This window comes from Pelophylax lessonae, assembly GCF_965119305.1.
Source record: "Pelophylax lessonae genome assembly, chromosome: 11".
NCBI lineage: Eukaryota > Metazoa > Chordata > Amphibia > Anura > Ranidae > Pelophylax > Pelophylax lessonae.
In genome coordinates this window covers 135965475-135981718 of record NC_138778.1, presented here as the reverse complement: position 1 = coordinate 135981718, position 16244 = coordinate 135965475, and the positions used below count along the sequence as shown (strand labels likewise).

At 44.9% G+C, this 16244-nt stretch overlaps 1 protein-coding gene across 2 annotated transcripts in view; it reads left to right on the top strand.

Annotated features, from left to right (window-relative positions):
• Positions 1-16244, top strand: part of MYO15B (myosin XVB) — a 764404-nt gene that overhangs the window by 144803 nt on the left and 603357 nt on the right. For both annotated transcript variants that reach the window (XM_082273009.1, XM_082273008.1), the window contains exons 30-33: positions 1135-1198; positions 1509-1581; positions 8246-8319; positions 8395-8471. In XM_082273009.1, coding sequence (XP_082129135.1) covers positions 1135-1198; positions 1509-1581; positions 8246-8319; positions 8395-8471 — 288 coding nt within the window. The remainder of the gene's footprint in view (positions 1-1134; positions 1199-1508; positions 1582-8245; positions 8320-8394; positions 8472-16244) is intronic.

Below are 16244 nucleotides of genomic sequence, written 5' to 3'. Positions count from 1 at the left end.
GAAAGAATTCTTCGGTCATCCACCACAGTTGTTTTCCTTGGTCTTCCGAGTCTTTTGGTGTTGCTGAGCTCACGGTGCGTTCTTTCTTTTTAAGGATGTTCCAAACAGTTGATTTGGCCACACCTAATGTTTTTGCTCTCTGTGATGGGTTTGTTTTGTTTTTTTCAGCCTAATGATGGCCTGCTTCACTGATAGTGACAGCTCTTTGAATCTCATATTCAGAGTTGACAGCAACAGATTCCAAATGCAAATAGCACACTTGTAGCACACTTGAAATTAACTCTGAACCTTTTATCTGCTCCTTGTGAATGGGATAATGAGGGAATAACACACACCTGGCCATGGAACAGCTGAGCAGCCAATTGTCCCATTACTTTTGGTCCCTTAAAAAGTGGGAAGCACATATACAAACTGTTGTAATTCCTACACCGTTCACCTGATTTGGATATAAATACCCTCAAATTAAAGCTGAAAGTCTGCAGTTAAAGTGCATCTTGTTTGTTTCATTTCAAATCCATTGTGGTGGCGTATAGATACAAAAATATTAGAATTGTGTCCATGTCCCAATATTTATGGACCTGACTGTAAATACCTAACATAAGTGACCCATATAGTGAACTTGGTGTGAAGTTATTCACTGTATGGTCCTTACAAGGGACAGGGGGCACTCTTTATGTCTTTGGGATGAGCTTTGCACAGCTCTTCAAGAGCTGTGAACATGTGGAAAAGATTCCCTCAAGAGCTGGTCTTGGCCAGTTTATTAAATTGTGTTAAAAAAAAAAAAAAAAGAGCTGGATGCATTCCTAAATGCACAAAATATAACTGAACATTAATATTTATAGGTAATAACACCAGAGATTATTGATCCAGGGAATACCTGATTGTCCTCTCGGGGATCATGAAAGAATTTTTGTTGCTCTGATGGAGCAAATTTGATCATATTAATGTTTGTTTTTACCTTCCTCTGGATCAACTGTGGTGTATAGGATTCTGTATATAGAGGTTTTCTATTTATTATATATATATTTTTTATATTGGTTCAACTAAATGGACGTGTGTCTTTTTTCAAGTTGATTAACTCTGAAAATGTGTAACCTGTAATAAGTAAAATTCACATTAGCTGTTGTCTCATAGGCTTGGGTGGAAGGGAATGGCTGCTGAAGGGAAGAAAGCAATTGAGCTGGTGCAGCACACAAAGGTAGGACATTTTTAAACCCATCACAATACTTTAGTCTTCAACACTTAGCTACCAATGCACCAATTTGCTAAGTGAGTCATACTACACATACCATCATAATCTTCATACAATCAACTCCATCATGTTGTGTAACTCTTCCTTGATCTCACTCATGGTACTTATTACAGCCTTAAGCTCCTAAACATGTCAATGTCGTTCTCCTCAACATCACCATGCAGCCATCTTTCTAAATAGGGTTATTGTACCACATTTATTTCTGCAATCTGTACTGCTCAAGGTCACCCACCTAATTTGAGGCTATGTTTTTCAGGTACCAATTCAGGAGTCTTTAATATTATACAATGACAAAGAGCTGAATGAGCTGGCAACAAACAATTTCATGGGTATGTATTTTCATTTTAGTTACGGAAAAATCTGTTTCAAGTAATCATCTGTCGGGTTTGGAGCTGCTAATAATGCCTTGAGAATGGTTTTGTAAAAATATACCTGTAAGGCTTTTAGTTGGTGGGCTGCATGATAAAATAAACACATATAAACTAGTTTACCTGCAAAAGATTTGTAATTGCTCAGCCTTTCTTGTGATTCAGGATCCCTCTCACAGACAGCACCACCAGGTGTTGGATCTCCCTGAAGACTCTGCTGCTTGTATCAGTGCTGTATTTTGGCATAGGCCAACAAGGCCCAGGCCTAGGGCGGCACTTTGCAGGGGGGCAGCATAAAAGCCACCCCCCCCCCCCTCCACGTGAGTCTCTATTGGCCACTGGTTGCTAGAGCCGCCTCTCTCACCCCTCTCTCTGTCACCCCCCTCTCTCTCTCCCCACCTCTCTCTCTCCCTCTCTATCTCTCATCCCCCCTCTCTCTCTCTCATCCCCCCTCTCTCTCTCTCATCCCCCCTCTCTCTCTCATCTCCCCCTCTCATCCTTCTCTCTCTCATCCCCCCTCTCTCTTGCACCCCCCTCTCTCATCCCTCCCTCTCTTTCATCCCCCCACTCTCTCAACCCCCTCTCTCTTCTCCTCTCTCTCTCATCCCCCCTCTCTCTCTCTTTCATTCCCCCCTCTCTCACCCCCTCTCTCTTTCATCCCCCCTCTCTCTCTCCCTCCCTCCCTCTCATCCCCCCTCTCGTGAGATCTCAGGGGTTCATGCTGAGACTTGTAGTCCTTCAATTTTGGAGGGAGTCACATCTGTTAAAAAAGGAGTGGGGCAATTTTACATAGGAGGAGGAGGAGGAGGGAGGGAGCCTAATTTTAGTCTTGCCTAGGGCAGCATAAAACCAAAATACACCACTGGCTGGTATGCAATAAAGCCTGGTCCAGAAATATTCCCAGGCTGTTAACTGGACAATGGAAGCAGCAGCTCTCTGTGTTAAACTGGAGTTCCACCCAAAAGGGGAAGCTCCGCTTGTTCGCACCCTGGTTTTGACAGGTGCCCACTCCCACTTTTGGGTAAGATTGCCACGGCGATCTCTATTTATTGCTGGCCCCTCCTCATTTCCCCTGCTGCCTTCTGGGGGGCGCACAGGTCCCAGAAGACAGTGGGATCATTCAGAAGTTGCAGCGCAACTTGTGCATGCTTAGTAGGAAACTGATTGTGAAGCCTGAAGGCTTCACTGCCGGATTCCCTTTAGTAAAGATGTTGGCACCTGCACACAAAGTGGACTGAAGAATCGGCTTGGGGTGCCAACATGGCTGGATCCCTGGACAGGTAAGTGTCCTTAAATCAAAAGTCGGCAGCTACAATATGTGTAGCTGCCGACTTTTAATTTTTTTAATGTTAAAAGTAGTTCTAAAGGTTCAAGGATTTTTACCCTAATGTATTCTATGCAATAAGGTAAAAAAAAAACCCTCTGGGTGAAGCTCCCCCTTATACCTACCTGAGCCCCATCTCGATCCAGCAATGTGCATGAGAGCAGCGGCTCTCCTGGGTCTCTCTCTCCCCCATTGGCTCCTGCTGCTGTCAATTACAGCCAGTGGGCCAATGAGGAGAGAATAGGGGCAGGGCCAAGCCACACTCGTGTGCGAATAGACACACAGAGCACAGCTCCAGAGCAAGCCTGCTCGAGTACCCCATAGCAAGGGGCTTGCTATTGGTACTCGACAGGTGGAAGGAGCCAGGACCACCGGCTTGGGGCCCAAAAAAATAGAGGATTGGGGCTGCTCTAGTCTGTACAAAACTATTGCACAGAGCAGGTAGGTATAACATATTTGTTATTTACACAAATCACTTTAAAAGCAAGCAAAATTTTGAACTGCATTTAAATTACATTCACCAAGTGATTGGATGGAATTTTCATACAAATGTTTGTACAATCATTCTTTCAAAACTCTACTAGTGTATTACAAGTTTTAGGCTGGTAGCATTAATGCCACTGTATTCTGACTTTCCTTGTCCCAATCTTAGGGCTGCAATGGAGAGCATTACTAGGGACGAATATGAAAACCATAGTATATATGTATATATATATATATATATATATATACACACTGCCTGGCCCAAAAAAAAAGTCACCACCTGGAATTAACTAAGCAACTAACTAAACTAAGCATGCTATTCTATTAGATAGTTACTGGATGTGCCCAAAGAATGAGGTCCGCTGAATATACTGAATGACCAGGTTATTCCATCAATGGATTTTTTCTTCCCTGATGGCACGGACATATTCCAAGAGGACAATGTCAGGGATTCATCGGGCTCAAATTGTGAAAGAGCATTTTCACACTTGGATTGGCCACCACAGAGTCCAGAACTTAACCCCATTGAGAATCTTTGGGATGTGCTGGAGAAGGCTTTGCGCAGTGCTCCGACTCTCCCATCATCAAGGCCACCACAGAGCCCAGAACTTAACTCCATTGAGAATCTTTGGGATGTGCTGGAGAAGGCTTTGTGCAGTGCTCCGACCCATCCCTTCATCAATACAAGATCTTTGTGAAAAATGAATGCAACACTGGATGGAAATAAATCTTGTGACATTGCAGAAGCTTATCGAAACAATGCCACAGTGAATGTGTGCCGTAATCAAAAAGAAGGAAATATTAGCATGTGTGACCTTTTTTTTTTTTTTTTTTTTTGATGGTGATTTTTTTTGCCAGGCAGTGTATATACACTATATTGTAAAACGTATTGGGATGACTGCCTTTATAAGCACATGGCCAAGGCCAGTCAAGTTCCTCCACCCCAAACTCACTCATCCATGTCTTTATGGGCCTTGTTTTTTGCACTGGTCCAAATCATTTGGTGGAGGGGGGATTATGGCGTGGGGGTTGTTTTTCAGGGGTTGGGCTTGTCCTCTTAGTTCCAGTGAAGGAAACTCTTAAGGCGTCAGCATACCAAGACATTTTGGACAATTTCCTGCTCCCAACTTTGTGGGAACAGTTTGGGGATGGCCCCTTCCTCTTCCAACATGACTGCCCACCAGTGCACAATGCAAGGTCTATAAAGACATGGATGAGCGAGTTTGGGGTGGAGGCACTTGATTGGCCTGCACAGAGTCCTGACCTCAACCCAATAGAACACCTTTGGATGAATTAGAGCTAGGACTGCGAGCCAGGCTTTCTCATTCATCAGCAGTGCCTGACCTCACAAATGCGCTTCTGGAAGAATGGTCAAACCTTCCCATAGACACTCCTAAACCTTGTGGACAGCCTTCCCAGAAGAGTTGAAGCTGTTATAGCTGCAAAGGGTGGGCAAACCCAATATTGAATCCTACAGACTAAGACTGGGATGCCATTAAAGTTCATGTGTGTGTTTAAAGGCAGGCGTCCCAATACTTTGGCAATATAGTTTGTTTTGTGTGTGTGTGTATGTGTGTGTATATATATATATATATATATATATATATATATATATATATATACACACACACATACCGATTAGCCATAACATTATGACCACTGACAGTGGGATATATGAGGCAGCAAGTGAACATGTTGTCCATGAGGTTGATGTGGTGAAAGCAGAAAAAAATTGGCATCACAGTTTGTTGTGTATGGGGCTGTGAAGCCCATGGTGACCCATGTCCACAGCCAAAAGCTTCTACAATGGTCACATGAACATCAGAATTGGACTATGAAGCAATGGAAGAAGGTGGTCTGATCTGATGAATCATGTTTTCTTTTAAATCATGTGGCTGGCCGGTTGCGAATGCGTCACTTACTTGGGGTAGAGAGGGCGGTAGAATGCAGTATAAGAAGGCAAGCCGGCAGAGGCAGTGTGATGCTTTGGCCAATGTTCTGCTGGGACAACCTTGGATCCTTCCATTCATGTGGATGTTACTTTGGTGTCCATGCCTCAATAGGTCAGGGCTGTTTTAGCAAAAGGGAGCCATACTCAATATTAGGTGGGCGGTCATAATGTTATTACTGATCAGTGTGTATGTATATAGTCAGGAGACTTTCCCTCATTTACTAAGCTCTGGAGCAACTGCACTCGCAGAGTGCAACTGTCTATTTGCCTTCAGTAAATCCACCCCACTGCGTTTAAGCATCTATACCAAAAAGACTGGGAGAGAGGGAGATACAGTATATAGAGAGAGGGAGATACAGTATATAGAGAGAGGGAGATACAGTATATAGAGAGAGGGAGATACAGTATATAGAGAGAGGGAGATACAGTATATAGAGAGAGGGAGATACAGTATATAGAGAGAGGGAGATACAGTATATAGAGAGAGGGAGATACAGTATATAGAGAGAGGGAGATACAGTATATAGAGAGAGGGAGATACAGTATATAGAGAGAGGGAGATACAGTATATAGAGAGAGGGAGATACAGTATATAGAGAGAGGGAGATACAGTATATAGAGAGAGGGAGATACAGTATATAGAGAGAGGGAGATACAGTATATAGAGAGAGGGAGATACAGTATATAGAGAGAGGGAGATACAGTATATAGAGAGAGGGAGATACAGTATATAGAGAGAGGGAGATACAGTATATAGAGAGAGGGAGATACAGTATATAGAGAGAGGGAGATACAGTATATAGAGAGAGGGAGATACAGTATATGAGATATGGATTGAAAAGTTTTTTCTCTATCTTATCTTCTTAACATTTGGTAGTCATTTAATTCTTTTTATGTCATGGGCGAAATGTGACAAATAACATATATATCATACAATCATTCCATAAACATATACCACATACAAAGCATATATAATTTGAGGAAAATATGCTTATAAAAAAAGTTTACCATTTTGCTAAAAAAACAAACAAAAACAAATATGTCCCTGGATTTTATTTTAAAAGTCTGGACACCTTACTTTTTGGATTTCACAGTTCACTTCCCTGACTGGTGACACACTGTGCTCTCTTCTTGCTGTGCATACAGCTCACAACTTCCCTGTTCTCTCTGCCTTCTGCAGCCTATATGATGTGTCCAGTCCTGGCTCTCCTCTTCACCACACTGCACTGTCTGTTCTGCACCCTGGAAGACTGTTCTTGGCTTTCAGTCCTGGCACCCAGATCTTTTCTCTGCTCACCTCCTAGCTAGAGTTCCCAGGATTAAATTCCTCTTGCGCACTTTGTCCTCCTCTTCATTTTCCCTAGGTCCAATGTTTAGGGCTAAAAGTCCGGCTTCACCTGCAACCAATCCTTTCTTGCTCAGCTCCCCTGCTCTCCAATAAAATGGCTGCAACCTCTCCTGCACTGAGGACACTTCCTCTTCTCTATTAACACTGGTTGGTGGAGCTAAGTGCAGACGTTTAATATGCCATTTACCTGCCTCGTTCCTTCCTGCTTGCTCGTCAAAGCTACACTGTCCGACTGGGCAGCAGGAGGCAGAGGAACAGGTAGTGGTATGGCCAAAAATGCCTGGACTGTGCAGCTCTAGTGCCTTAAAGGGCTTCCAGCCAGGGCTACATGATTTGAAGCCCAACTGAAATCTCATACCTTTTCTGATATGAGGTTTAATAGTAAATGTGCTTTAAGTGAGATCACACCAGTCTGAACTGTGGTTGTAAGGCTTGCCAGCCCACTTTTATTAAAACAAAAAAAAGCAAAGTCCTTTACATCAAGTTTTCCAGTGCAGCAAAACAGGAAACAGAAAATGCTGAGCCCCCTGTCTCTCTCTTGTCTCCAGTACCTCAGATCGTCTCACCCAGCCCTCCTTGTTCTCTGGGCTTTCTGGCTCTTTGGTTTAGTCAGCCTGTAATTACAGCTCCCTGTTGTATGGGCCCAGTCTTGGCCACTTATTAGAGTTCTGCTGACACCCCAGGCTCTCTCACCCCTCTAAATCTTAGAGATTCCCTCAGTCCCCTTGACTTGGCTAGTTATCCTGGCTCTCTCTGGCTGCCAGATTCTCTCTCAGGCTCCCAGACTCATTTAGCTGCCTCCACTCTCTCAGCCTGATTGACATGGAATCTCTCCAATATGGAGTACTTTCTCCTGAGTAGATCACCCCTGTCTCCTAAGAGGAGCACACCTCCCTCTTGGCTGGAGCCCTGAGCTTTATCCAAGCCTCACTTATAATAATGAGTATGCACGCTCATACAAACTGCAGGTCTCCAATAAGCTCCGGACACAGGTTTGAAGGCCTCATCCCACCCAAGTCACCTTGATGCCTTCAGACTCCGGATCTGGTATAACAAAACCTATAGAAAGCCGAATACCCAGTTTCCTGCCCTCAGTACAGACTTTCTGGAGTGCCACACTCTATATTAGTGTCATTTTTCCCTATACTGTAATCACAGAGTGGCAGAACCTAGAACTGTCACACTTTTTACCCTTATATAGTTCTGTACCCTAAGCATGTTGTGAATTGTCATTTTTTTTGTTTGGAATTGTCCTAAAATAAGCTTTTCTCTCAATGAAAATGCTGCTTCCCAGGCTGCAACACAACACATAAAAATGTGTAAGAAACCTCTGCTCTGTGTTCCAGTGTGAAGGAGCCCCTAACCCTCGTATCCTGGTTTAACACAGAAACCTTCATTTTCTTACAATGTATTTCTGGGACCTCAAATGGGCCTCAAAATGTATGAATGAATGCATAAGTGGGTCACTTTTTCACCTGCATGACGTTCAGCCTCATTTTGTGTATTCTTTTCTGCCTAGCTCTGATGAGGTTCATGGGAGACCAGCAGTACCGGGAGCAGGATGATGTCAAATGTATCTATGAGATCTTGGTGGTAAGTGTAGCGATTCATTGATTCTTTAGAGTAGATACAAATTTAGACAATGCTATTAATAAGTATTTCTTGCAGCTGTGCAGAGAAAAACCGGTGTTGAAAGATGAGATCTACTGCCAAGTGCTGAAGCAGATCACCGAAAACCCCAAACAGTGAGTAGCTACAAACGACCTGTAGGTCATTTTCTGCCTAATCAGATGTAAAAGAGCCCTTTTTGGTACATTTGCTTCCAGGGGCATTCTGTAATCCTGGCAAAGTGAAGCTACTGCGTAAGATGCCCTTGGCAGAGGGCGACACTGAGACCAGAGTGTCTATACCGGACACTATCCTCACTGCAGCTCAGTAACGTTGCCCTGTGTACACAGTGTAATTAGCTGTTATGGTGCAGACGGACCCCCCTAAACTCTTAGAAGTTCGACTTAGGAATTACTGTACTGTACCAGTAGAGGAGAGCATTTTTTATTCTTCATCTCAGCAGCATGTAGCAGTGAACACTCTGCAGAGCTGTGATGGACTTCAAGGCACAGCACACCCAGATAGCCTGAACCCATCAATTGATCCAGTTGATTACCTTTTTGTGAAAGGCTCTATCACTCAATAACCACACTCAATAACCTATGAAGTTGTATTGAAATTATTTATATTGAATATGCAGCACATTGTTGCAGGAACTGATGAAGCTAACAGCACAATGCAAAATAATGTAATTGATGGTAAGCGAAATTCCTTTTGGGAAAGATACATGTGTTTTTTTGGACTGGACAGACTGGATAATCTAGATCCAGAGGGTCTCCCCAGTCTGGCCAGCGAGTGGGGGAGCAGGTCTCAGCTCCGCGCTAGGTTGCCGCGACATAGCCCCACTGGACGGGGCTGGCCTGCAAGTTAAACATCTCGTGAGGGCGCATACGACCTAGGCTTGGCTGACAGCCCCCCCATTCCAATGGAGCGGTGGTCTGTCAGGAGCAGTGCCCACCCTGTTCCTGGTATGGCAAGTAGCTGTCCCCCTCTTCCCCTGTAGGGTTTTGGGGTGGACATGGGCCCCTCCCTGGGTAGGTGGGACCCTCAGGTTCCCCTCCTTCCTCCCAGCCCCTCTAAATTTGTTGTGGTCACTGTGGGTCTTCCAGCCCCCCGCCTGGGTGAGTTTATGAGCTGGCTCTTAAAGAGGGCTTGTTGGAGTTGCTGCTTGCCAAGTTCCTTGCCACCCTGGGGGTTGGTGACTAGGGCAGGGATGTCCTCTGGGCTCCCTGCTGCAGTTGTTGGGCTGGGGGAGCGGATGGTTTAGCATCTGCGGGTCCGCGCCTCACACGGCCGGATCCGGGCAAAAATTTAGGCCGTGGCTTTGCGGCCTACTATTCAGGAGCTATGTGGGGTGGCCCCAGTGTGGGTGGCTGAAGTCATTACCCTTCGTTTGGGCATCCGCCCTCCCCTCCGCTGCCCATGGGTGGTCAGCTCCACTGGGGCTAGCAGCTGGATGTCCACAAAAATTTAGGCCGCGGCTCGCGGCCTACTAGGCCATGCGGCCGAGTCAGGCACCACCGTTGGGGGACGTCCTCAGTGAGGTTAGCTGAAGCCCCCGCTCTTTCTTTTGGGCATCTGCCTGGCTGGGATCTGTGCACTTGCGGCTGGGCCTCCACAAACATTTAGGCCAGCTTGGTGCCTCCCTTGGAAGGGGTGGCTCTATGGGGGTGGTTTATTGTTTTATTGCAGCCATGCCACCAATATTGTGTAGGGCACCTGCCCCTTTTTAGCACTGCAGGACCATCAGGGTACTGCGTCTGCGTCACAGCAGGCGCACCATAATATTTTCTATTATGCTGGCCGCTATGGAGGGGCTTGAAGGTTGACCCCCTTGTTTTTTTTTGCGGGCTCCAGTAGGTGGTCCATTCGTGGGCCTTTGGTCGGCGTCCCCTTTGCGGGATCGCAGTCGGCAGCCCTCCCCTCATTGTTATGTTTCCCGGCTGAGCTTAGTATATAGCGCCCCCCGCCTCATCTGTCTCATCAGATCCTGAATCTGTTTTGGCCGCCGCGGGCACGAGTCACCTCGTCTGGGTCTGCGTCCATGCATCCAGTGCTCAGATAGTTAGAATGATTCCTCTGCTCCTAAAGAGGAAGAGCGCATAAAAAGGCGCTGGTGGATGCACTGATTGTGTCAGTGCGTGAAACTTTAAAAATGGAGGATGCGGCTGATGCTGCGTCGGAGGCGCCAGTTTCTTTTGGCACCCACAGGCCCTCCACAGTGGCGAGGGTATTCCCCTTTTCCGCTTACTTTGACAAAATTGTAACAAAACAGTGGGGTTGTCCAGACTGACGATTAATGTACTGGAACTCAGAGCAATCACACTTTGTCTGGATCATTGGACAATTCGTCTTCAGGGGTGTCCGGTATGAATCCAATCGGACAATGCCACAGCTCTGGTCCATGTCAATCACCAAGGGGGCACAAGAAGTGTCTTGGCGGCTCGGGAAGTAGCTGACATTCTAATGTGGGCAGACCGATTCTTTCCAGCCCTATCTGCTGTACAGATTTCAAGGAAGGTACAGAGGTTTGTGGCACAGTCTCAGGATTTTCTGGCCGTCGCTACAGATGCATTCTAGTGGCTCCAGACTGACCTCATCGGTCTTGGTACGTCAATCTAGTATGGCTAGCTGCCGATGCTCCTTGGAGACTTCCTCTCACGGAAGGTCTGCTGTCCTAAGGGCCAATCTTCCATCCTGCTTTAAAGTTGATAGCTTTACCGGCTCGGCTGTTGAAAGCCAGGTACTGAAGGATAGAGGTTTGTCTGAATCAGTGATTCCTACACTGTTAAAGGCTAGAAAATCTACCTCTAGGAAGATCTACTATCATACTTGAAAGAAGTACATTGCATGGTGTGAATCTTTTGGGGTTCCCCCTTTTCCTCCAACAAGGGGTTGAACAGCGCTTGGCCTTGGGGTACCATTAGGGGCCAAGTTTCGGCCTTGGCAGTTTTCTTTCAACGTCCATTGGCCACACTTTCCTTGGTGCGTACCTTTATCCAGAGAATTCGACACTTGGCTTCTCCAGTGCGGTCTTCGTTGCCACCGTAGGACCTCAATTTGGTTGTCAGTTCTCCAGAAACCTCCCTTTAAAAATATTTGAGACGTTCGCCTGCTTACATTGTCCCAGAAGCTGGCCTTTTTGGTAGCTATTACTGCTGCGCACAGGGTGTCAGAGCTGGCCGCATTGTCTTGTTGTTCACCTTACCTGGTGGTTCACAGAGGTAATGTGGTTCTTCTTCCCTGTCCATCATTCCTTCCAAAGGTTGTCTCTGATTTCCATTTGAATGAAGACATTGTGTTGCCTTTCCTATGTCCTAGGCCTAAACATCCTATGGAAAATGCCTTGCATTCCCTAGATGTGGTTCGGGCAATCAGGGTGCACCTGGCAGCTATGGAGTCTTTTAGGAAGTCAGACTCACTATTTGTACTCACAGATGGAACTCGGAAAGGGTTGGCCGCTTCTGCTGCGACCATTTCCAGATGAATCAGATAGACGGTGATTCAGGCCTATTCCATTAGGGGATCACATTCCTTCTTTCTCTGTTTAGGAGCACTCTACTCGGGCGCTTAGTGCCTCCTGAGCCTTCCGTCATCAGGTGTCAGTGCTGCAGGTTTGCAAGGCGGACCACCTGGTCGTCTGTGCACACTTTCACAAAGTTTTATAAGGTGGATGTGTTGGCATCTGTGGATGCTTCTTTTGGCCGCAAGGTTTTGCAGGCTACTGTTTAGAGGACCTGGTCCTCTTTGAGGGTGTTTTGTTTTTTCAGATGAGCTCCAGTTGTTTATGGTTGAGCTCCATGTTACTTGGTTGGCCATGGTTTAGCCTTGGGAATTTTTTCTTGCTGTTGCCACCTCTCATGTTTGACACTGCTTTGGGACGTCCCAATGGTCAAGAAGATAAGGAGCTGTATCCGTCAATGAACGAAAGAGAAAATGGGATTTTTGACTTACTGTAAAATCCATTTCTCTGATGTTCATTGACTGACACAGCACCCACCTCTCTGTGGAGTTGGCTTTCTTCTGACCCTGCTCGTAACAAAACTGAGTGCCTATAGCTGAGAGTGGGAGCATACCCCCTGGGACTGCACCATAGGCATATTCAAGCTTTTTCCTATCTAGTGTCCTACTCCTGTAGGGGGCAGTATAACCCAATGGTCAAGAAGATAATGGGCTGTGTCCGTCAATGAACATCAGAGAAATGGATTTAACGGTAAGTCAAAGATCCAATTTTTTTCACAGAAAAAAAACAGACAGTGCAAAAAAAAAAAAAAAAAAAAAGCATCAAATACAGCTGAATCAAATGTGGGAACAACAATATTTTAAATTAAGGTATACTGGACAGCCACTGAAATATCTAGTAAATATTTAAAATGAACAGACACACCACGAGCAGTTTTGATAAAAAGCATAAAAGAAAACTCTGGACATCAAAATACATAAAGCTTCTTACACATAAAAGTTACCATAAATATTACACAAAATACCACGACTTAAACATACACTCCTATTCAAATAATATCAAATAATACTATCTAGCCCTGTAAAGAAGAAATCAGTATACATATCTATAAAGCCAATCCGACCCGGTCCCACGCTGAGCTGTCAGCTGCAGCTTCGCTGTGGGGGTGGGCGCAGAAGACACAGACGACAACGGAAGCCCCATAGTAACTCTATGGGTGACATCTCCTCCCTTCATTTCACAGCCGTTGTCGGTTGTGTCCTCTGCAGAGCTTCCGCCGCTGGAGATAGGATCGGCTTAAAAAAAGGTAAGTATACTGATTTCTTCTTTACAGGGCTAGATAGGTTAGTATTAGATTGTGGAGATCTAGAGATGCAGAGATTTTAGTTTTAGGGTGGACTTATCCTTTAAAGCAAATATAAAAAAAATAATAATAATATGGGTCACTGCCTTACTCCACTCCCGGAGACAATTCTTCTCAGCACATCTTACTGCTGGGGAAAAACGTTAGTATCTGCATTTCCATGGGAGCCAGTAAAAGCGTTAGATGATTGCATCTAATTATCCTCTTCTGATTGGCTGCAAGTGTTGAACCATTCCTGGGCTGTGATCACCTGAATTTTTTTATTCCTGTTTGCAACTAATGCCCCGTACACATGCATCGATTATTGGCTGTGAATTTTCCGCCAACGTCCGATCGGTCGATTTTCAGCTTGTTAGTATGATGCTTTCGACAACCGACTCCGACTTTTCGGCCGAAAAAAATCTGGTGTGCAGGCTATAAAATGTTTGTTGGCCATCAACACAACGGCCGATTTTCCGTCAGTCAGTACAGATTTCGGCAGACAAAAATCTGATGAGCAAGTCTGGGCATGCTCAGAGATGAAAAAACACACGGAAAGTAAACCAGCACATGACATCACTTCTGAAGTAGATTTTTGTTGGCCGAGAAAATTCGTGTGCAGTCTAGAGCACATTTCAACCAACACAACAACAATGGACAAAAGTCGGCCGATCGGTCAGCCGATAATCGTTGCGTGTGTACGGGGCATAAGCAGAAATGAGGGGCAGACAGGGGTATAGTATTCTTTTCAATTATCTTTTTTTAGCTAGATGGCTATGTACCATAAATTATTGTCTAATATAAATTATCAGCTGCGGCTATAGTATTTTTACTGCAACGCAAAATATAAATTAACAAATACTATTAAGTGATAGCTGCGCTAATTTGTAATTCATAAACCCATGCGTGAATTCAAAGTGTATACAAAAAGTCCACTTTGTTCAAAATAAATATATCTGTGATCACTCCTCTGTGATTCCAAATTCCATTTCAGTGTCATGCATACTGATCCACATCTCTGTGAGAGTATCCTCCACTGACAAGTCTACTCACTCACCAGAGCTCCTCCAATACTGTATAAAGCGTAATCATCCACTCCACCGGGCATGTTGGATCAACTGTAATACTCAATGTATCTTGGTCTTTTAAACCATCCAGGGATAGTGTATGTCAGGGCTTGACAAATTTGCTTGAAATCTAGGAGCCAGCTAAAAAAGTTAGGAGCCAGTTTTTTTTTCGCACATGCCAAATGGCCGGTTTCTTTAGGACCGACTGCCATACGCACGGGCCGAATGGCGGCCAGTTTTTAATGAACCTGCTGATGTTGCCCGACATTCGGCCCGTGTGTACTTAGCTTGATGGGGTGATGGGCAGTGGCTCACTAGGGAAGGGCAGGGCAGCAAGTTGGAGGCGATAGGAGATCCAGTAACTCATGCCACCCTAGGTCCCTTTCATATGTGCAGACTTGTATAAAGTATTCAAAATTTCTACTTGAGTAAAAGTACAAGTGCTCGATCAAAAAGTGACTTGAGTAGAAGTGGAAGTGCTCGCAGAAAAAGTTACTTAAGTAGAAGTACTAAAGTATTCAACATTTTTTTTACTTAAGTATTGCAAGTAGTTTTTTCAAAAAATTTGCTACTTAAGTACTAAAAGTAAAAAGTACCAGTAGTTTTGAAAAAAAAATTCTACTCAAGTACTGAAAGTAGAAGTACAAGTACTGTGTTATGTAGTTATTAAAGAAAGAAGTCAAAAGTTTGAACATCATATTGTTTTTTATTATTTCAAATGATTTATTCAAATGATTAACCTAAAGGACAATCACAATTCCTTAGGCTGTAACTTTTTGTAAACAAAAAACAGCTAAAGTCCCTCCCTTCCCCTTTTAAAGCCAGGGGTGGTCTCCTTCCTGAGCTTCCTCACTCTCACAGCCAGGCAGATCACTTGAAGTTGAAGGGCCAGGGGTGGAAGGTGGTGTTTTTGGTTCGTCCATCTTTTCAGCTGATCAAAAGGCAGAACGAGCATGCGCAGTCTTCTTAATCGCGGTTTGATTTGATTTGCTCAATTGATGATGATGTGCCAGGCCAGCTTCATCAAACCTACAACGCTTAAAGTGAAAAATGCATCAAAAACTACTAACAAAGTGGCTGTGCTAAAAATGCTAATAAAGTGCCTGCAATTATATATATTCTTCTTGTATTCAAAATCATCGCCCTCAGTATCAAAAATAAAGTGACATGTCTGTGCTAAATGCAGTGCAAATTATTCCCACAATGTAAATTTAATTCATATAAAATATATATGACAATACCACAATAAAATAAGTTGTGATTGTGAATAAGTTAGGTGAAAGTTTAAGTGTGTAAACTTTATAAGGAAAAGTCCATAACTGAATTCCAGTGTGCAATCTAAGAAGTGCTTGTCACTTGCTGTCAGATGCTTCCGCCTTTCTTCTGTGATCTGCTCAAGTAAAGTGGTGGACTGGATAGCCTCTCTCTCTGCCTCTCACCTTAGTAGCACTGGCACTGCATTGGTTCAAAACGCTGCCTATATTATTTTCATTATAAGAACTTGTCAGAACATGCTTCCACCACCTGTCCTTCACACTAGTAGTGCTCATTTGCAGACATACCAACCTGCAAAAACTCATTTCAGGGAGGTGGCATAGTCATTTCAGGGAGGTGAGCCCCCCCCACACGCCACCGCCGCCCCCCACCCCCCCCACGCACGCCTGCGCCGCACCCTCCCCCCCCCTTTCCAATTTAACACTACCAGAGAATAATTAAATGAAATGTAATCAGTATACCTGGTCACTGGTGCTGGTCACTGGTGCTGGTCACTGGTGCTGGTCACTGATGCTGGTACTGTTCACTGGTGCTGGTGCGGGTACTGGTCACTGGTGCTGGACACTGGTGCTGGACACTGATGCTGGTACTGGTCACTGGTGCTGGTACCGGCCACTGGTGCTGGTACTGGTCACTGGTGCTCGTACTGGCCTGGTCACTGGTGCTGGTACTAGTGCTGGCCTGGTCACTGGTGCTGGTACTGGCCTGGTCACTGGTGCTGGTACTGGCCTGGTCACTGGTACTGGCCTGGTCACTGGTACTG